This window comes from Mobula hypostoma, chromosome 3 (genome assembly GCF_963921235.1).
Source record: "Mobula hypostoma chromosome 3, sMobHyp1.1, whole genome shotgun sequence".
In the NCBI taxonomy this organism is placed as follows: Eukaryota; Metazoa; Chordata; class Chondrichthyes; order Myliobatiformes; family Myliobatidae; genus Mobula; species Mobula hypostoma.
In genome coordinates this window covers 110,516,286-110,539,714 of record NC_086099.1, presented here as the reverse complement: position 1 = coordinate 110,539,714, position 23,429 = coordinate 110,516,286, and the positions used below count along the sequence as shown (strand labels likewise).

Sequence of the window (23,429 nt, the reverse complement as noted above, 5' to 3'; positions counted from 1 at the left end):
TCTAGAGGAATAGAGTATAGGAGCAGGGATGTGATGTTGAGGCTCTATAAGGCGCTAGTGAGACCTCACTTGGAGTACTTTGGGCAGTTTTGGTCTCCTTATTTAAGAAAGGATGTGCTGACATTGGAGAGGGTACAGAGAAAATTCACTAGAATGATTCTGGGAATGAGAGGGTTAACATATGAGGAACGTTTGTCCGCTCTTGGACTGTATTCCTTGGAGTTTAGAAGAATGAGGGGAGACCTCATAGAAACATTTCGAATGTTAAAAGGCATGGACAGAGTGGATGTGGCAAAGTTGTTTCCCATGATGGGGGAGCCTAGTATGAGAGGGCATGACTTAAGGATTGAAGGGCGCCCTTTCAGAACAGAAATGCGAAGAAATTTTGTTAGTCAGAGGGTGGTGAATCTATGGAATTTGTTGCCACAGGCAGCAGTGGAGGCCAAGTCATTGGGTGTATTTAAGGCAGAGATTGATAGGTATCTGGGTAGCCAGGGCATCAAAGGTTATGGTGAGAAGGCGGGGGAGTGGGAGTAAATAGGAGAATGGATCGGCTCGTGATAAAATGGCGGAGCAGACACGAGGGGCCGAATGGCCTACTTCTGCTCCTTTGTCTTATGGTCTTATAACAATCAATAACAGATTCAAAAACTCGATAACTCAATCTAAAAGCTACCCTGGAGCAGACTGTGGAAGCGATCACATACCAGTCATTTGCAAAATGAAAATAAAGCTGAGAAAATTAAAGAAACCAAAAAGATCAGAACCACTGGATTATCAACAACTACAAAACAACCCTCATCTGAAAACAGAATACACAATCAAGGTGAAAAACCATTTTCAATTGCTGCAGGATGAAGGAGGCAAATCATACTGAAGGAATCCATGGTTGTAGCTGCAATAGAAACCATCCCACGGAAAGAACGGAAAAGTAAGAAGAAATAAGTAACTGAAGATATAATACAATTGATGCAACAAAAACAGACCACCAAACTAAGAGACAGTGAAGAATACAAACAACTTGATAAGACAATAAAAAGAAAATGCAGAGAAACTAAAGACAGATGGCTAAATGAGAAATGCTCAGAGAAAGAAATGCTACAAACCCATAACCCTGGAACAAAGTTGATGCACAATAAGATTAAACAATTAACGGGGAAATTACCTTGCTCAGCAAGTGGATGGATCAAGGCAAAAGATGGAAGCTTAATTATGAACAAAGAGGAAATCCTAAACAGATGGACAGAATATATAAAAGAACTTTTTGAAGACGAAAGAAGACGAAAACCCGAACATAAAGAAGAATCTTGAAGGACCTGGCATTCTAAAATCAGAAATTCAAGCAGCCGTAAAACAAATCATAACAGAGCAGCTGGGTCCAGACAACATCGCTGTTGAAATGACACTGGCCTTAGAAGATTCTGGAATAGAGAAAATAACAGAAACAGCAAATGAAATCTATGATCAAGGGGAGATAGCTGATGATTTAAGTAAATCAGTGTTCATCACACTTCCAAAGAAAGAGGGAGCAACAGAATGTGAGTTACATCATACAATAAGCCTGAAGAGCACCATGGCAAAAATTATTCTCAGAGTAATGATGATGAGAGCAAGACGCTGTATAGAACCAGAAATCAGTAAAGAACAATGCGGCTTTGTGGAAAACACTGGAACCAGAAATGCAATTTTCATGCTACGGATGATCTGTGAACGAGCCATCCATGTACAAAACGACATCTACCTATGTTTCATTGACTATACAAAAGCTTTTGACACTGTCAGACAGCAAGATCTTCTGGAAAAGCTTCAAGATTTTGACATAGATGGGAAAGATATACATTTCTTAAGAAACTTGTACTGGGACCAAACAACATTCATCAGAATAGAAGGAGAAGTGAGTGAGTATGTGAATATCATGAGAGGAGTCAGGCAAGGTTGTGTATTTTTGCCAGACTTATTCATCCTGTATAGTGAAAATATCATGAGAAGTATCAAAGACATCAAAGGATTCACAATTGGAAACCATAATATAAATAACATCAGATATGCTGATGACATCGTACTAATAGCTGACTCAGAAACAAAACTTCAAGAACTACTCACTGTAGCGGCAGCAGAAAGTAATCGCAGAGGCCTCTCAATCAACGTCAAGAAGACAGAAAGCATGGTCATCTCCAGAAAGACAAACATCCCACAATGTGTGATCAAGATCGGAAATACAAACATCAAACAAGTCAACAAACTCAAATATCTTGGCAGCCCAATAACAAGTAGTGGCAGGTGCAACACAGATAAGCTTTCCAAAAAATGAAGACCATATTAACAGACAGAAAGATGAGCACGTACACTAAAAACAGAATACTGCAGTACTACATTTATTCTATCCTGATTTATGGAAGTGAATGCTGGACCACTTCTCCAGCAATGGAAAAGAGACTAGAAGTAGCTGAATTATGATTCTACAGGAGAATGTTAAAAATATCATGGACCACAGACACATCAAATGAAGAAGTTCTCAGAAGAGCCCAAGCAGTTCAATCACTCATACCAACAATAAGAGAAAGACAACTCAGATTCCTAGGATACATCATGCGGAAAGATGAACTAGAAAAACTCATACTCTCTGGAAAGATTGAGGGGAGTAAACCTAGAGGAAGACCTTGGCTTATGTACATCAAAAGCATAGCCAGTGGCTACACATGGAGGAAATGGAAGTCATCCAGAAAACGAAGGATAGATCTATATGGGAAAACCATGGTCACCAACGTCCGCATCGGATATGGTACCTAGACAGACAGACAGAGCTAGAAATTGCCATTAAGCTGGTGGTGAATATTTTCTGCGTTTGTATCTTCTGCCCAATGGAACAGGTGAAAAGAAGACTGGGATATTTGATAATGTTGGCCGCTTTCCTGCATCAGCCGAAGTGTAGATAGTCAGTGAAGGAAAGACAGATTTTGATAATGGATTGAGCTACAGTATGTCAGCAGCTCTCTGCAATGTCTTGCAGTGTTAGGCAAAGTAGTTGCTATATCAAGCTGTAAAGCATTTGGATAGGTTGCTTTGAATGATGTATCTATCAGAATTGGTGAGGGTCAATGGACATATGCCGAATTTCATTTGCCTTTTAGAGCAGGGGTTCCCATTCATTTTTGTGCCATTAGCCAAGGGGGTCCATGGATCCAAGGTTGGGAACGCCTGCTTTAGAGGAAGAAGAGGCTTGGTGTGATTCCTTGGCCATTGTTCAGAGGCTGGATCAGGACAAGCTATTGGTAATATTACACCTATGAACTTGAAACTCTCTACCATCTTCACCTCAGCATCACTGATACAGACGGAGGTGTGTGCCTTGCCTCATTTCTTGAAGTCAATGAACAATTCTTTTGTTGCTGACATTGAGGGGAAGATTTTTGTCGTGACATCATGCTACTAGACCTTCTCTGTCCTTTCTGTACTTCATCCTATCATTATTTGAGATCCAGCTCATTATTGTGTTATAATCTATGAACTTGTAGATGGAATTAGAGCAGAATCTGGCCACACAGTCATAAATTTAGAGAATAAAGTAGGGGCTGAATATGCAGCTTTGTGGGGCAAAAGTGCTGAGCATAATAGTGGAAGAAGTGTTGCTGCTAGTCCTTACTGATTTTGGTGTGTTGGTCAAAAGGTCAAAAGTCCAGGAGCTGGCATATGAATTTGTTTGGAATTATGTTATTGAAGTCAGAGTTGTAGTCAGTAAATAAGAATCTAATGCAGGTGCCTTTATTGCCTACATGTTCCAGACATAAGTGTATGGCCAGGGAGATGCTGTCTTTTGTAGACCTGTTTAGGTGGTAGGTAAATTGGAGTGCGTCAGGGTTGTTTGGGAGGCTGGAGTTGATGTGAACCTTGACCAGCCTCTTGAAGCACTTCATGATGGTGGATATCAGACCCATTGGGCAGTAGTTGTTAAAGCATATTACCTCAATTTGGCAGTGGGGTTATAGTGGTTTAAAAGCAGATGGGAACCTCAGATCGGAGAGATTTAAAATGTCAGCAAATACTCCTGCTAGCTGATCTGCACAGGATCTGAGACTATAACCTGAATGCTTCTGCAGATGCTCTCTCAGGAGCGGTCTGCAACAGTGACTGCGGGTACAGTTGGATTGGTAGCATTTGGGGCAGGTGTTGATATTTCATTACCCTTCTGTTCCAAGTGTGTCTAGAGCTCTGTGAGGAGGTAAACAGGATTGTCAGCAATGCTACATGCTTTGTTTTGGAGGATGTTATAGCATTGCCATACTGATAGCCGGTCTGGAACTCTGTTTTGGAATGATATTTTCTCTTGTCATCCCTGATAGCTTTACAATTTTTCTACCTCAATTTCCTCTGTAGGTCAGGGTTACCCAATTTGAAGCACTCAGGTGTCTCTGCCCTAAACGCCAACTGTTTATATCCCCTCTATATATTCTTGACCTGCTGACCTCCAGCATTGTGTGTGTTGCTTCAGAAGGGTGTTGATCTCTTGGTTTTTCTCTGGATGCTGTTTGGGGAATACACTCAGATTGACCAGTCAGTTTAAACTAGAGTTGCAGAGTGCCAGAACAGCGAGTAGAGTGGTTATGGAGAGAGATGATGTTAATAATTCAGAAAAGTCAAGAAGCAAAACATTGAGCATGGTGGAACTAATATTCCGAGTTGCGTAAATTTCAATGCAGGAAGTATTGTAGGAAAGGCAGAGAGCTCAGAGCAAGGGTTAATGCATGGAATTATGATATGGTAGCTAGTAGCAAGACTTGAATGCAAAATCGGTAGGACTGGTTGATTAATATTCTGGGGTTCTGTTGTTCTAGTGGTGATAGAGCAGGAGAGATAAAAGGGGGGAGGGTGGAGTTATTAGGGAACATGTCATGGCAGTGCTCGGTCAGGACAGACAAGATTGGGTGGAACTGAGGAATAAGACTGTTAATGGGGCTATATACTACTTTAGGTAGTGGCTCCATATGTCACTACTGCAGGGCGTGATGACCCTACCTTACATGAGTCCCGGGCTCAGCTGGTTCTAGCTGACAGTACCCGGTACGGGCCCCTATCCAGGGTTACAGATCCCACTGCCTTGTGGGTATCTTTGGGAGAGGAGAAGGCTAAGGAGTGAACCCTACACAAATCCAGAGTGGAGCCCCTAAGGCGGTTGCATGATGTATCACGTCACCTCCTGGCAGCTCCTGCAGCCAAGCTGATGCCAAATGTACGGCCTCGCATTCCTTTGGACCACATCCGCGAGGCCGAGAAGGGGATCTTGATGTCTGGACAGCCCAGGATCTCCATATTTATCGCCCAGGTCTGTGCCCCGGAATGGGTGCATCCATTGTCTACTTAGACAGACGGAGCCATTATTATAGACCACCAAACAATCCATGAGATTTAGAGAACAAGCTTATATAGAGATCGTAAACTTGAAAGAAACATAGGTTTGTTATAGTAGACAATTTTAACTGTGCACGTATTGTCTGGGACTTCCATACTGTAAAAGGACTAGATAGGATAGAGCTGGTCAGATGTGTTCAGGGAAGTTTCCTTAATCAGTACATAGAAGACCCAACGAGAGAGTTTGCAATACTTGATTTTCTGTTAGGGAATGAGACAGGGCAAGTGACAGTAGTTTGTGTAGGGGAACACTGTGCATCTAGTGATTCTAATGAAATTAGCTTCAAGGTAATTATGGAAAAGGATAGGTCTGGTCTTTGGGTTGAGATACTGAATTGGAAAAAGGCCAATTTTGATGGTAGAAAGAATCTGGCGAGTGTAAATTAAAACAGGCTGTTTTTTGGCAAAGGTGAGCTTGGTAAGTGAGAGGCCTTTAAAAGTGTAACTTTGAATCTGCAAAGCTTGTATGTGTCTGTCCTAATAAATGTCAAGGAGAACAAGTTTTGGAAAACTTCGTTTTCAAGAGCTATTAAGACCTTGGTTAAGAAAAAAAAAGTAGGTTCATAGCAGGTCTAGGCAGGTAGGAACAAATGAAGCACTTGAGCAGTATAGGAAATGGAAGACTACACAAGAAAGAAATCAGGAGGACTCAAAGAAGGCACAAGGTTGCTCTAATAGGCAAGCTGAAGGAGAATCTTAAGGGGTTCTACAGACATTTCATAGAGATTTTTTTTTCATAGAGAAGTGAAGCACAGAAACAGGCCCTTCAGCCCATCTAGTCCATGCTGAAACCATTTAAACTGCCTAGTTCCATCGACTGCACTAGACCCATAGCCCTTCATACCCTTACTATCTATATACCGGTCCAAACTTCTCCTAAACAATGAAATCAGTCTCGCATGCATCACTTGTGCTGGCAGCTCATTCCATACTCTCGCGACCCTCTAAGTGAAGAAGTTTCTTGCATATTGCCCTTAAACTTTTCATCTTTCACCCTTATCTCTGGTTGTAGTCCCACCCAACCTCATTGGAAAAATCCTATCTATACCCCTCATAATTTTGTATACCTCTATTAAACCTCCTGTCAATCTTTTACATTCTGAAGAATACAAACCTAACCTATTCAATCTTTCCTTATAATTCAGCTCCTCCAAACCTGGCAACATCCTTGTTATTTTTTTCTCTGTACTCTTTCAACCTTGTTTACATCTTTCCTGTAGGTAGGTGACCAAAACTGTGCACAGTACTCCAAATTAGGCCTCACCAATATCGTATACAACTTCAACATAAATCCTGTCTCCTGTATTCAGTATATTGATTTGTGAAGTCTAATATGCCAAAAGCTTTCTTTGCAACCTTATTTACCTGTGCTGCCTTTTTCAATGAATTATGGGCATGTATTTCCAGACCCTTTGTTCTACCACACTCATCAGTGCCCTACCATTCACTGTGTAAGACCTACCCTGGTTAGTCCTAAAAAAAAAAGGCATCCGTTAGTTTTGGGAGACCATGGATCTGCGCCTGGAAAGTCTTCACTCTCCAGGGCGCAGGCCTGGGCAAGGTTGTGTGGAAGATCAGCAGTTGCCCAAGCTGCAAGTCTCCCCTCTCCACAACACCAATGTTGTCCAAGGGAAGGGCATTAGGACCCATACAGCTTGGCTGCCAGTGTCGTCGCAGAGCAATATGTGATTAAGTGCCTTGCTCAACACACGTTGCCTTGGCTGGGGTTCGAACTCACGACCTTCAGGTTGCTAGTCCAATGCCTTAACCACTTGGCCACGTGCCCACACTGGTTGGTCCTACCAAAGTGCAAACCCTCACACTTTTCTGCATTAATTTCCATCTACCATTTTTCCAGCTGATGCAGGTCCCTCTGTAAACCATGATAGCCTTCCACACTGTCCATTCTTGGTGTCATCCGCAAATTTGCTGATCCAGTTAACTACATTATTATCTAGATTGGAGTGGCCAACCTTTTACATTCCATGTGTCAATTTTTTCACTCACAAGTTCAGATGTGCCATACAACTCTTGTACCCCCATTCAATTCTTGTAAAAATATGTTAATATAGAACTCGTGTATGAAAAATCGCAACAGAACTCGTGCGTGAAAAAGTTGATGCATGGAATGTAAAAGGAAGGTCCACCCCTGATCTAGATCATTGATATAGATGACAAAGAACAAAAGACCTTGCACTGATTCCTACGGCACACCAATCGTCAGAGAGGCAACCCCCTACTACTGCTCTCTGGCTTCTCCCACAAACTTAATGTCTATTTCAAATTACTACTTCATCCTGAATGCTGAGCGAGTGAATCTTCTTGACCATCCTTCCATGCAGGACCTTGTCAAATTTCATCCACTTTTTCCTGGTAACTTCCTCGAATAGATTGGAAAGACCTGACCTATCACACTCAAAGCCATACTGACTATCTTTATTCAGTCCATCTCTGTCTAAAATACGTACTTATACATCTGGTCCCTTAGAATAACTTCCAATAACTTTCCCACAACTGATGTCAGACTCACCGGCTGTGAATCAAAGCAGTGAACATTAAGAACAAAAAAGATTGCGAGGAACAAAATTGGTCCTCTGGAAGATCAGGAATCAGATCAGAAGATCAGTTAATCTATGTGAAGAGCCCAAAGAGATGGATGAGATCTTTCAATGGAGTAAAGGAAATTACAGTGGTATGAGAGAGGAGTTGGCCAAAGTAAATTGAAAGAAGCTGCTGGCAGGGATGACAGCAGAGCAACAATGGTGTGAATTTCTGGGAAAAATAAGGAAGCTGCAGGACAGATGTACTCCAAAAACAAAGAAATACTCAAATGGCAAAATAGTACAACCATGGCTGACAAGGGAAGTCAAAGCTAAAGTAAAAACAAAAGAGAGGGCATACAACAAAGTAAAAATTAGCAGGAAGATTGAGAATTGGGAAGTTTTTAAAAACCTACAGAGAGCAACTAAATGAATTATTGGAAGGGAAAAGATGAAATATGAAAGCAAGCTAGCAAAAAAATATCAAAGTGGATAGTAAAAGCCTTTTCAAGAATATAAAAAAAATAAGAGAGATGAGAGTGGATATAGGACTGCAAGAAAATGAGGCCCAAGAAATAATAATGGGGGACAAGAAGATAGCTGATGAACTAAATGAGTATTTTGCATCAGTCTTCACTGGGGAAGACACTAGCAGTGTGCTAGATGTTCTAGTGTGTGAAGAAAGACGGGTGAGTGCAGTTACTATTACAAGGAAGAAGGAGCTCAAAAAGCTGCAAGCCCTAAGGGTACATAGATCATCAAATCCAGATGAACTGCACCCTAGGGTTCAGAAAGAGGTAGCATTAGAGATTGGGGAGGTATTCAAAAAATCATTGAACTCTGGCAGAGTGCCAGAGGACTGGAAAATTGCAAATGTCATTCCACTTTTTAAGAAAGGAGGAAGGCATCAGAAAGGAAATGATTGACCAGTTAGTCTGACCTCAGCAGTTGGGGAGATGAGGTGATTGAGTACTTGGTGACACAGGACCAGGTCAGCATGGTTTCCTTAGGGAAAATTTTGCCTGATGAACCCGATGGAATTGTTTGAGGAGATTATAAGTAGGATAGATTAAAGGGGTGCAGCGAGTGGGAATAAAGGGATCCTTGACTGGTTGGCTGCCAGCGATTCGTGGTGTTCCACAGGAGGCAGTGTTGGAACCACTTCTTTTTATGCTGTTTATTAGTGATTTTAGATGATGGAATAGATGGCCTTGTCAAGTTTGCAAGATTAAAGAAGAAGAAGTATTGCTCCCTTGAGGCAAATAATGTGAGCAAATCCCCACGGCCAGACAAGGTGTTCCCTCAGACCCTGTGGGGGAGGCAAGTGCAGAAATCACAGGGTATCTAACAGAGATATTTAAACCATCATTTGCAACAGGTAAGTTATTGGAGGATAGCTGATGTGGTTCTGCTGTTAAAGGCTCGAAGAATAGACTATGATATTATAGGCTGGTGAGCCTGACATCAATATTGGCAAAGTTATTGGAAGGTATTCTAAGGGATTGGATATATAAGAATTTGGATTGACAGGGATTGATTTGCTTGGCTTTGTGCATGGTAGGTCATGTCTAACCAATCTTAGAGTTTTACGAGAATGTTTTCTGAATAACAGTAGTCTGGTTTGGGGTCGTTTGGTGGTAGCTGGGAAGCGGGGCATAAGGAAGGCGCCACAGAATGCCGTAGGAAGGAGTCTCTAGAAAGAAGTGCTTTTATGGATAGCGCCAGAGAAGAAGGGCCAATACTCCGGAGAGAGCCAGTTCATTCGAGATGGTCCAGTACATGAGTGAGTGATGCACCCCCTGACTACTCCAGTAGGAGCTCCAGCGTTATGTGCACGTTGGACTGGTTTAACTTTAATGGGCCCTTTTATTTTTCTTTTCTTTTTCTGTAAATGTTTGTTAAAGTTGACAATTTGGTAAATATACATCCTGTATAATTTTATGGTGGTGTACAATGGGTCATTTTTGGGCTACTAATAATTGTCTCCTCTTCCTGATCGTCAGGAGCATCCACTTGGATGGCTGAGGCATTGGGCATTCCATTGAATTTGGAATGGAAGCTTCACCCTTTTCAACCAGATCCAGACAGACAGACACTGGTGTGTCAATAGTCTTAGTTACTCCAGCATTTGCTTCTGAAAACTCCAGTTTCAACGATAAGTAACCATCATATGGGTATTCATCAGTACTAAGCCCCAAATCTCAAGGGCACTGAGTGGCATCAATGGTAAATGATTTAAATACCAGTTGTAAAAGGATCTATGAAGGAAAGTAACTGGAGAGCCTGTGTCAAGTATGGCTCCAGCATTAACACCTTCAGTGCATATGTATTGGTCTTACTAAACCTTCAGGAACAGTGTCCTGTCCTTTAGTATTTCCCGTAATACACTGATTGGAACGTATCCTCTCCGAGATGCCAGCCCGTTCTTTTACTGGGTCCTTCCATAGCTTCGCCTCTTCTCTGATTAACTACTGACTTACTTTTTGAAGGTTTCCCTCTTGCTCACAGACTTGCTTGAAATGTCCATCTTCTCCACAATTGTAACAGAAGATACTGGTTGCCTGTCTAGTTGAGAGACCCTTTTCAGCAGCATTTGTCTGTGTTGTAAGCCCTACAGATGGGTTGGGTCTCCCTACAGATGTATCACGTTTAGCTGAAACATTGGCAGACATCCATCAAGTCAGTTCAGCTCATTTCTCAAAAGCTCTATCTCTGTGGCATCAGGGGTCATTTTAGCAGCAGACGCTACCACTGAATACACCACTCAGCATTTGAAAATGTTCCGCTTCTCAACCATGTTTTCCTCCTCTCTAACTTCTCTAAGTAACTTGGTAAAAGATGGAGGAGGGTGCATCTTGCAGGTTAGATTATGAGGACACTCAGTCCTCGTTTATTGTCATTTAGAAATGCATGCATTAAAAAATGATACAATGTTCCTCCAGAAAGATATCACAGCACAGAAACACAGGACAAACCAAGACTAAAACTGACAAAACCACATAATTATAACATATAGTTACAACAGTACAAAGCAATACCGTAATTTGATAAAGAGCAGACCATGGGTACGGTTAAAAAAAAGTCTCAAGTCCCGATAGCCCCATCATCTCACGCAGATGGTAGAAGGGAGAAATTGTCCCTGCCATGACCCCCCAAGCGCCTCAAACTTGCCGATGCATTGGAAGCACCGGACCGCAGCCGACTCTTGAGTCCGTCCAAAAACTTCGAGCCTCCGACACCGAGCACCATCTCTGCCGAGCACTTCGACCCCTCCCCGGCCGCCGAGCACCAAGCAAAGCTGAGGACTCGGGGCCTTCCCCTCTGGAGATTCTGGATCACACAGTAACAGCGGCAGCGAAACAGGCATTTCAGAAGTTTCACCAGATGTTCCTCCGTGCTCTCACGTCTGCCTCCATCAAATCAGGATTGTGCACGGCACCCTACTTGACAGATAACAGATATCATTCACCGGAGTGGCTGCTGCAAGCTGCGTTGCGCCACCATCTTCTCCTTCCTCCTTATTAGCATATGTAGAGCAATCATGTCATTGGACAGCACACCCTTCACAACTTTCTGCACCCACAAGCAATTTCCCTCAGTTGAATTTGTGGCACAAACAGTGCAGTTATTTCTCCAGCCAGAAAATTTGGGCAAATAGTTTCTCTCTTTCCTCCTGGAATATGTGCCTAAACTTCATCTTTGGATCAACTGCACTTTCAGTAGTGTCAACAGCATCTTCCAGAGCTTGCAGGTAATTTGCTGACATGGTTAGTGGGTTTTCTACCTTTAGGAACCTTACTATATCAGCTGCCAGACCCTTTAAACTCTCTACCAGTCTGCTTTTTCATATTATCTAGCACTGCCAATCATCCATTAACTAAGATGTCTACTCTGCCCAAGCCTTATTTTCTTCTTCCCCTTCGGGTGTGGGTTCGACTCCAGGGAACACACCCAGTCTATGGTAGCTTTGGCATTAATCAAGCAGTAATAGCCTAGCCAGCTCAGAATTTCTTTCAGCCGCTGAAAGACATGCTAGACCATTCACATCAGACAACACTCCATCCTTACTTCGCAGAAATGAGAACAACTTTTCTTTAAAGTCTTCACCCTTAGTGACATGCCTCCTTTCTTCAAAAAATATGGGCTGCCCGTGACTCTGCCTCTCCAGGGTCTTCCAAACTATCAGACAGTGCAATATTACAACACGCTGAAGGAACTCAGCAGGTCGGGCAGCATCTGTGGAAACAAACAGTCAAGGTTTTGGGCCGAGACCCTTTATCAGTTTTCTATGACTTTATGACCTCTTTTGTACATAGTTCCCTGTGCATTTGCTGCTGAATCAGTGACAAATTCAATGCTGAAACCTTAAAGATGGAACCGTCTACTATCTCAAAGCTGTTGTGTAGAAGTGTATCTATTTCCTTGTACTAGTACCATACAACTTATCTGCACTGCTTTCCTGCAGTTTGTGTTTGAGGAAGAAGCATAGCCTGATGGTCTGATTTACCAAAGTGTGGGTGGGGAAGGAATTGATAAGTGTCTTTAATGGCTGTGTGACAATTGTAAAGGCCTTTAGTGGGAGAGGAAAAGTACTGATAATATTTTGGTAGCAAACACTTGATGTTTGTCTGGTTGAAATAACCGGCTATGATGAACAGGGCCTCTGTGTGTCCTGTTTCAAGACTTTTGATCACGGAGAAAATTCCTTTCATGCAATCTTTAGGCCACAATGTAGAATGCCACTAAGGTAGCTGATGTGAATTCCTACAACTGGTAGTGTGGGTGGCAATTCACCATGAGATATTTCAAGACTAGTAACCAGGAACTTATCGGAAATGTTACCTCTGAGCACCATGAGGAATTGATTGTGAGGGAGTCCCTCCACCTTATGTGACAACATTGCAAAGTCTATCTGGTGAATTGCAAAGCCCTCAGGTTGTGTAGCACAGTCAGATGAAGCAGATGTGCTCTGTCATAGTTCACACAACTCTCTCAATTCCCTTTGATGGGTAAATTCAGCTTTAAATTCATACACTTAACTTTCAAAGGCTTGAAAGTTTGCTGGGAATATCGTGGGGAATGGGGGACTTGAAGTCATGTCGTTTCAATCACCAACTCTTGGGAGTTTCAGTTTTTATTCTCTTATGTTGAAATTATTAGCAAAATAAGTATGGGATCAATTATTTGACATTCTTTCTACTGTTGTGAAGACTAACATCGGTTGTATAAATATTTGCTTCTGCCATTTCATTTTGATTTGCATGTAACCCTGATTTTTTTTTTGCAAAGATTTACTCGTTATTTTGATTTTCCTCTTATAATATAATTAAAGTAAATATCTCTCATTTAGTGCATTTTTTCTTGGCCTGACTATTGTTTCACGTCTGTTTTCATCTTTTTATTTCTGTATCTCTTTCCCTTTGAAATTATATTTAAATGTCTTTCAATTTTAAAATGTCTTGTGGCTCCTTTAATCTGTGGTTTACTTTGGTAAGTAGAATTATTTTTGTCATGGGGATTTACGTTGGTACTGAAACTCTTAACACTTCCCAATGGTTATTTGTGATTTTAGTTAACTACAACCTAACCAGTTTGCTTTTAGCAATTCCATCATGCCATTGAAAATTGCAAAGGTCAAGAATTTTATTTCATGTTCTCCTTTTCTTTTCAAAGCTGACTTAAGTCGTGAGCGGGTAAAAGTTTCAATGATAGATTATTAAATATCTGATTTATTATTAATCACTGACTGGCATTTCCTTTCTGTGAATAGTGTGCATAGTTTAATGCCAGATATTCGGGAACAATATTAGCACTTTTTCCACCTATCACCTCCCAGCTTCTTGTATCATTCACCTTCCCCCACCCACCCACCCACTTGTTTTCACCCATCACCTGCCAGCTTGTGCTCCTTTCCCTCCCCCTACATTATTCTGGCTCTTCCACCTTCCTTTTCAGTCTTAATGAAGAGTCTAGTTCTGAAATGCCAACTGTTTATTCCTCTCCATCAGTGCTGCCTGATCTGCTGAGCTCCCCAGCATACTGTGTGTGTTGGTTAAGATTTCTGGCATCTGCAGAATCTCTTGTTTGTGGCAATTTTATCAGCTTGTAATCCTGGGGCTAGATAGCTTGTGAGAAATGGATTTTACAACAGTAAGTCGTAATGATGGAGCCATGGAGCCATTACACATTTCCCCCAAGTTATGATTTTAGTTTATTTGTTTTTACAAAAAAATTGCTGTACAGGGCGTAGAAGTGTCAAATCCATGGAGAATAGTTTGTGGTGATATTTAAAAGTCATAATGTTCACTTCTGAAAGGAAACTTTTGAAGTCAGTATATTAAAGGAATTGAAATGGGAAGTTTTTTTTGTATATTTGGTAATAAATCTATAGAAATAATTGAAATTTACAGATGGCAGCCATTTAAAAGTGCAAGTATTTTCATTGAATCAGTGCTGTGAGATGTGAATATGCTCTTGTGTTCTGTAGGTATTCTGGGAAAAAACCCAGCAATCTGAGCAACAATACAAGACTTGTAGAATGGGTGCCACAGAATGATTTACTTGGTGAGTTAAACTCCATGAGAGACTGAATGTGGATCATTCAGTTGAATAATCTGCTTCTGATATTCATATGATAAACTGAAACTTAATTTACCTTTCAGAACTTTATTTGAACTGCTTTCATAGAATTTTAGGCAGCTATATGTAGGCCAAGATTTACCTTTCTATTTGTGACCCCTTTGGTTTTTTTGTCAATTATTTAAAACCTTTTCAGTAGTTACATGAAAACAGTTTATTTACCCTATCAAAGGACCTTGTGATTTGAACAGTTCTGTGAAGTTTCCTTTAACCTTTTCTCTAGAATGACCTCAGTTCATATGACTCCCCACAGTACTGAAATTCTACATTTTGATACCATTTTCTATAAAATCTCTTTAAGGCCTTACCAGCATCTCTAAAGATTGGCAGCAGTAGTGGACCCAACATTCCAATTTTCATATAGGGAGTGATTTACAGAGTGTTAAAATAACTTTCTTGCTTATAAATTTTACTTTTTAAATCAAAGAATACATTGCAGCTTGGTCTTCTGACTTCTAAGTTTGGATGTAAACATGCACCCTTTTAAATTCCATCACCATGCATTTTGAGTTAAATTACCTTTACTATGTGAATAAATGTTCCATCTGTTCTGAACACTTCTGCTTTCCATCTCTATTTACTACATTTGTATTTTTTAGTTTGCAAATTTCAAAACTATTCCTTGCATGCTGAAGAGTGTTTATTTTAAAGTATTGGCCAAGTACTGACTCAACCTTATCACTATTATTTCCTTCAGTGTTGAAAAACAACTAGTCACCAATACTCTGTCCGCCAGAGAAAGCAGGATCTCCCAGTGGCCACACATTTTAATTCCACTTCCATTCCCATTCTGACATGTCTATCCACGGCCTCCTCTACTGTAAAGATGAAGCCACATTCAGGTTGGAGGAACAACACCTTATATTCCGTCTGGGTAGCCTCCAACCTGATGGCATGAACATCGACTTCTCTAACTTCCGCTAATGCCCCACCTCTCCCTCGTACCCCATCTGTTATTTATTTTTATACACACATTCTTTCTCTCACTCTCCTTTTTCTCCCTCTGTCCCTCTGACTATACCCCTTGCCCATCCTCTGGGTCACCCCCCCCCCTTGTCTTTCTTCCCGGACCTCCTGTCCCATGATCCTCTCATATCCCCTTTGCCAATCACCTGTCCAGCTCCTGGCTCCATCCCTCCCCCTCCTGTCTTCGCCTATCATTTTGGATCTCCCTCTCCCCCTCCCACTATCAAATCTCTTACTAACTCATCCTTCAGTTAGTCCTGACGAAGGGTCTCGGCCTGAAACGTCGACTGTACCTCTTCCTAGAGATGCTGCCTGGCCTGCTGCGTTCACCAGCAACTTTGATGTGTGTTACCAATATTCTGTTTTCTATCTGTTCATTACACAATTGCACATCAATAGCATCACTGTTTTTATGTTGTGAACATCAATTATGGTCACAAGTCTTCACCACAGTTTGCAATGCCATGAAGTTGTGCTTGCATTTTACTGACTCTGCCTCCTCATCTACCCAAACTGCATTATCTTTTCAAGTTGAATTTAAATGCAGCAAGCACAGTTTAACGTTATTTGATGTGCAAAATTTGGATTCCCTGTTTTGAGGGAGAATGTTGGAACTTGAATTGGAAAAGATGGGATTTGAGAGTCAGGGAGATGGGGTTTGAGTCATTGCGTCATATGCACAAATGGGAACTTTGGTAAACTATGATCATCTATACTAATTCCATTTGGCTTCATTAGGTCTGTATTTATTTATGGCTTCTCTGCTTCTGTGTCTTATCTAAATGCCTTTCTTTACATAATAATTGTATCTGATTCCATCACCACCTCTGTCAATCTGTTTCAGAAATGACCAACACTATGTTTAAGAAAAAATCCTTGCCTCTCAGATCCCCTTTATATTTTCTTTCACTTTTCTTCGGTACATATTCAAACATGTAATTGAACATGTAATTATAAGTACCAGACACATTCAGGAAAGTGGTATTCAAAATGATTTTGATTATGTACCATATCTGTTTTGCTTATCTTCCATGCAACAATCAGCCTAAGCTTGAATGTTGACATGTTTTGATGTATATGAATCCTGGCTGCTGCATTGTATGCAGATTTTCAAATGGAAGGGAGATTGTACATACATCACTGAGCTTGTACCATTTCTGACTTCAGAATAAAAGCAGTCTAAGGTTGCTAGGTCTTGCATCCTTCTGAGAAAGAGCTACAGCTCTATTGAAATGGGTCTGGTGAAGTCATCTTCCTTACATACTTGTTATAACTCCAGCCAGTGGTATCAGTGTCTCCTTGATGCTCTGTTAGAAGTTTGGCCTTGATTTTGAGGGCAATCACTCTCAGTCCACCGAGTGGCACTGGCAAAACCCAAACTGAGTTAGTAAGCAGGTTTTCAGTTAATGCAGCTTTACAGTGTTCTTGACGGCAGTTTTATCATCATATACTAATGGGGTTTGGATTTGTCCTGCTGCTATGGATGTTTTTGGTCAGTGTACATGCCTTTACTTTAATTGATTTTTTTGTTTGGTAATATTTGTTAACAGAGACTGTTATTGTTGGCATTTTAAAGGAAAATCTTTCTGGCATCAGAATATCTGTTCCAATGTTATTTTGGTTTGTGCAAATCTTAAATTATTTTGCTTTGAAATAAATTTCTCCTGGAATGTGCAATGAAAATATACAATAGGGTTAAGAAAGATATTTTTGGCAATATGTTTTTGAATTGCATGTGTATCTGCTGTTCTGGAATTAAACTAATACTTTTATTTGTATAACTTTAGGCCACCCAAACATAAGAGGATTTCTGAGCCATGGTGGTCTGAATGGTATCTTTGAAGCAATGTACCATGGTGTACCTGTGGTTGGAATTCCCCTTTTCGGTGATCATTATGATACAATGACCCGTGTGCATGCCAAAGGGATGGGCATTTCATTAAACTGGAAAACAATGACAGAAGATGATCTGTATAATGCAATGGTGACGATAATCACTGATCCACGGTAAGAGAGAATAACTTGCAATATATTGCAGATATATGGAACGCACATTGTTGAAATGAATGTTTTAAAAGGTGGACTAACATCAGCAATAGACATCCTTAAAAATAAGTCAATATAAATGGGAACCAATATCTAGCTAAAAAATTAAGGTGTAGAAGATTGTTCAAACAAACAGTTAAAAAAGATTTTTGAAAAGAAATGGAAGTTTAAAATTGGACTTGTATTGAATGTGGTTTAAAATGTATTCAGCATAATACACTTGCTATGTGGTATGCAATGTTGCATGAGTTTACAAGGCTGTGAAATGCTCTAAATGATGATATGGAAGAGAAGTACCAGACACATTCAGGAAAGTGGTATTCCACAGACAACTGAGATAAACGATTTGTAATGTAGCTAGAAGTGTAGATCTGACTTGATATAAGTGAACGGGAAATGATGATTAATGTGTTAGCTAGTTTACAGTTATTCCTGTGAAATGAAGATTAGAAAAAGTCCAAAGTGAGAACAAGATGTTTGGGCCAACTGACTGCATCATTCAGATCAAATACCTAGTCTCAGATGCGTTTTATTGCTTGATAATAACCAGACATTCTGATTGATCTTATACATGTTTCAACCTTTGCAGCTGATGAGCTTTCTGAGTGGGTAGTCAGTTAGAATTTTAAAAATTTGGTTCTAGCTATCTTCAAAATTGCTTTGCTAAGTAAGTGAATGTACTGAAACTGAGTCAGGCTATAAAATCATAGATTTGTCTTCTGTTACAGAACCAAATGCTGCCAGTACAGTAATTATAAGGCCCAGTATTCTCATTTGAACCAATGATAACAATTTGTATCATACTGACACTTGACTATACTTTAATTCTTTGAATCACTGTAAAACCCTTGATTTTTTTTCAGCTATTTTGAGGCTGTGATGAAGTATTCAAGTAAACACCTATGTTTGGAAGTTCCTAAATACATAGCAAATCTTCAAAGGAAGTGGTTGTCATCATAAACCAGAATTAAAGACAAGTTAAATATCTGCACATGAATAAAAGATAAACAAAGTGCAGGGTGGCTGTGCTGGAAGAGCTATCTACATTGCTCTTTTGGAAAACTAAATTTGAGCTGATGGCTTTCTTTCAAGCTGTAATTGTTCATAAATTCTATTGTGGTTATTTATCTTAAGAATACCTTTTGTCTTCCTAATAAATCTTAATTCTCAGTAAGTAGCACAAATTTCATCAGTGAACAAGATTTCAAAGTGTAATAATACAAATAGTAAAAATAAAAATGATCAGTCTTGTATCTAATTTTGTAGAAACTGCAAGACCTGATTGCATTGCGAAGGTGCAGCAAAGTGTCCTCAAGATCATCTGAATGGTTTTTCATTTCTCAGTGTTAAATTCATTCTAGCATCTATTGTAGATGGATCACATTGAAGTACTGTCACAAATGGCTAAATAAGTCAAAAATGTACCCTAAGTTTTAACTAATATCTCAAAATATTTTAGGGTGAAAATAAAGGTTAAAATGGTCTAAGGAAAAAACCTGTAATAGCACAAACCCATCAATGTTTTAATTATTTTTTTAAAACTGGAGGTCTGTGATATGAGTATTAGGTTCCTTGCAAAAATGTCAATCTATGGTTACTGACAAACACCACTGGTGTGTAGGGTTTAATTTCACAATTATTATTTGAAAATGTAGGATATAAAAATACCCAGTACGGAAATGGGTTATAATGCTCTTGTCATCCATGGTGATAACCAACAGCTTCTCTATTTGTCCCTCCCCACTGATCTCCCTCCTGGCACTTATCTTTGCAAGTGGAAGAAGTGCTACACGTGCCCCTACACCCCCTCCCTCACTACCATTCAGGACCCCAAATAGTCCTTCTAGGTGAGGCGACACTTCACCTGTGAGTCTGTTGGGGTCATTTACTGTGTTCAGTGCTCCCAGTGTGACCTGTATATCGGGGAGACCTGACGTAGATTGGGAGACTGCTTTGCTGAGCACCTACACTCCATCTGCCAGAAAAAACAGGATCTTCCAGTGGCCATTCATTTTAATTCTACTTCCATTCCCATTCTGACATGGCCTCCTCTACTGCCATGATAAGGCCACACTGAGGTTGTATCGGTCTGGGTAGCCTCCAATCTGATGACATGAACATTGATTTCTCGAACTTCTGGTAATCTCCCTCCACCACACCGTCCCCATTCCCATTTTTTTCTCTCTCCTTATTTCCTTACCTGTCCATCACCCCCTCTTGTGCTCCTTCCCTTTCTCTTTTCTTCCATGGCCTTCTGTCCTCTCCTGTCAGATCCCCCTTCTCCAGCCCTTTATCTCTTTCACCAGCTGACTTCCCAGCTCTTTACTTCACCCCTTCCCCCTTCCCGATTTCACCTATCACCTTCTACCTTGTATTTTTTTCTGCCCTCCCCCAACTTCTTCCTCTGACTTTTCATCTTTTTTTCTCAAGTCCTGATCGAGGATCTCAGCCCAAAATACCACAAGTTTACTCTTTTTCATAGATGCTGCCAGGCCTGCTGAGTTCCTCCAACATTTTGCGTGTGTTACCAGTTTATCTCTGCTAATCTCCTTTGTCTACAATCCATGAAGTATAGTCGAATCAATTTTTTTTTTGATAAAACAATGTCATGTTCTTCAGTTTTTTTTGTATAGTATTTCAGCTTTTACTTAGCTTTCAGTTTCATGCTCTTCGGTGAAAGTTACCCCTTTCTACTTTTCCTTTTCTGCATGTGCTTTTGGAATGTGTTGAAGTTCCTGCTGTTTCAATATTTGGAAAAAAATTCCATCAGTAGATGGGCCAGGTATTAGTGACATCACATTGTTGGTTTCCCCTTTTGTCTTTTCATTAGTAGAGTTCAGAAGGTGCTGGCAATTTCACAGTGAATTGATAAACAGCTGGGAGTTTTATATCTACAAACTCTGGAGCAATGTATATTTGTAGTTACAATTCAAGGCAATGGCTCACAATTTGAAATTAATGTTTTAGAATTTTATCGGTTACAATAAAAATGGAATGGAGTAATTGCTATATTGCAGTACTCAAGCATTTTTCCTTTCCACTATGCGCTTTTATTTTCTTGGAACTGGTTGAAAATTAGTCAGGCACAATATGTTTTTATTGTTGGCAAATGTAGTTTATTGATTAATATGTTGTTGTCTTTTTAAGCTACAAGCAACGTGCAGAACAGTTATCGCAGATCCATAAAGACCAACCAGAACATCCTGTGAACCGAACAGTTTATTGGATTAACTACATCCTCCGTTACAGAGGGGCAGCACATCTACGTGCTGCTGTGTATAATATCCAGTTCTACCAATACTACTTGCTGGATGCATTTCTGCTAATTGCAATAAGTGTTATTGTTGCATTCAAGATAGGATTTTGGATAGTAAATTGGGTCACCAGAAGGTTTTCACCTAAATTGTTGCAGAGTAAAGCTAATGGATGCTGCTGCAATGGAATACCAAATGGTAAACATCGGAAGAACGGTCACATCAAACATGAAAAAAAAGTGAAATGAGTATCTATTCCTTAATACTGGGAAATATATAACAGTTAACTGTTAATATAATTCCAAATGTGTAACACATTACTGGCAGCATTTAAGAAAATAACTGTTAATACTCTCCACTATTTAACCTCATTTTGCCTAAAATTCCATGTGCTGACTAAAAGGCTGATAAGCACAACTTAAAATGCAATACTGTATATTTGAATCTTGATATTTCTGCACAAATTACTTTTGGCACTGAAAACAAGGACCTTAATTCTTGGAGCCTTTTATTTTGAATTTTTATAAACCATTTTGTGATTTATTAGTGACTTGTGTGCCCCAATTTTTAAAACGAATTAAAAAATGCTTTGATATGTCTGAAAAATTATTTCATTGTTTTACTTGTTTGTATTCTCAGATTATGTAAGTTAGGAGTGTATTGAATAACACACTAATTCAATGGTGATGTTGGTATACTCAATTATTTGACCTATTTAAATGTTTTATTTGCTATGATGAGTGCCATAGCAGATAAAACGATCTCCTGACCTTAGAGAATTACAGTTTTCTTCACCATCACTATGACTTTTATTTACAAACACCCTTCCCTTACACGTAGCCATTACTAAATCAAAGGTGGTGTATAGTTCAATAATTGTCAAGTATTGCTTAAGTGATCTAATTTGAAGATTTGTTTCAGATTTTCAAACAAAATTAATTGTGTAGTTGATGAGTAAGAAGAAGAAAGTACACTATCTTAATTTCACCTGGTTTATATTTAATAATTCATGGGTATAGGAAATAACATGCAGTTAGTTACAACACACATTAAACAATATACTTACAGGTGCACCATGTTTTTAATGCAACTTGGGAAATCCCATTTAAAAATGTCACATCCATGATGGGTGGCAATAATTTCCACAAAATATTTCACAGAATTTTGAGTGCATCACCTTTTTCTCTAGGGCCATTTATTAATTCAATGCAAAACTGAGTGTTACCTTCCAAATTGATCTCACAAACTGAATAAATGTGTATTGGGAATTAATTTCCCATATAAATATATGATCAAAAGTCATAAGGTCTAGATTCCACCAGGAATATCTTGGATTGGCAAAGTTGAAGGTTTATATTTTTTTCAATACTATTTTACTATTTGCCTTTATCCTATTGTCCTGTCCTGTGGCCCAGAGAATATAAATGTGAAACTGTACAAGCAAAAGTGTTGCCCATCACTTGCCAAAGTATTTTTACATGGTCTTTACATTTTCTTATCAGAACATATTGTAGGTAAGTATTTATCTGATTGTTATTTTCTGCAGTTTCATTTTGGCAGCTTCTTTCTGTTCTTCTGAATATCTCTGGGGCACACAATTCACTGTTTTGTAACTACTAGCCCTGTGCTGCTCTCCTGTATGTTTGTCCTAGTTTGTCTACTGTGTGATGTGTTTACTGACAAACTAGACCTTGTGTGAGTGCATTTTTTTAATTTATTCTAATTGAAGTTCATGTGTCTGTCAGAGGAACTAAGAGTGCCTTGTATCCAATGTTATTATTGCCTCCTTGATTCTGACCAAAATATGGACTGTATTTTTCTATCCTACTCGGAGCCACAAATGGCCATTGACTGTAGGGAAATTGACGGGTTATGAACAGCTGATAGCTTTAAGTAATTTAACGAACAAAAGTTGATGTACTTTCACTTCTGTTCAAAGCCCTGTGCTGTGCTGCCATGAAGTGGCCATACGGAAAACAGATGAATGACTTTGAGGCTATGATTGGTGGGATGATAACAAGGTGGTTTTAGCATATCCATATGCAGATATGTTGAAATGGAATAACAGATGCAACGTTTTTAGGTTCAAGCATAGCTGTGCTAAAGCTGAAAAAGTCAAGCAATAAGCACTGATTACATGCTGGCCTGGAACCCTTTTTATATGTATATATAAAAATGTAAATGTCTGTAATTTCAGCTACAGTTTTGAGTATACACACTGGCGTCTGTTATTGCAATAAAGTTAAATGCGAAACATCAGTGCCGTGTTTGCTTTACATTGTTACATTGTACATATGAAGGGTGATTGATAAGTTCATGGCCTAAGGTAGAAGGAGATGAGTTATTAACTTCAAACTTTCTGCATAATCACGCAAAGAGTTGAACTGCACATGCATGTAACGAGAGCCGTATAACCCATCTCCTTCTACCTTAGGCCACAAACTTATATATCAGCCCTGCTGTGGACCACTTTCTGGAGGTCCAAGACACCGACTTCTACAAAGAAGGGAGCTCCACGACCGCTGGACTAAGTGTGTAAATGTAGGAGGGGACTATGAAAATAAATGTGCTCGACTAT

General features: G+C 39.8%; 1 protein-coding gene across 3 annotated transcripts in view; it reads left to right on the top strand.

Annotated features, from left to right (window-relative positions):
* The window catches only part of ugt8 (UDP glycosyltransferase 8), a 134,330-nt gene extending 111,232 nt beyond the window's left edge, over positions 1-23,098 (top strand). For all 3 annotated transcript variants that reach the window (XM_063042236.1, XM_063042237.1, XM_063042235.1), the window contains exons 4-6: positions 14,434-14,510; positions 17,339-17,558; positions 20,745-23,098. In XM_063042236.1, coding sequence (XP_062898306.1) covers positions 14,434-14,510; positions 17,339-17,558; positions 20,745-21,099 — 652 coding nt within the window. In that variant the 3' untranslated portion in view covers positions 21,100-23,098. The remainder of the gene's footprint in view (positions 1-14,433; positions 14,511-17,338; positions 17,559-20,744) is intronic.
* Positions 23,099-23,429: the final 331 nt, after the last annotated feature.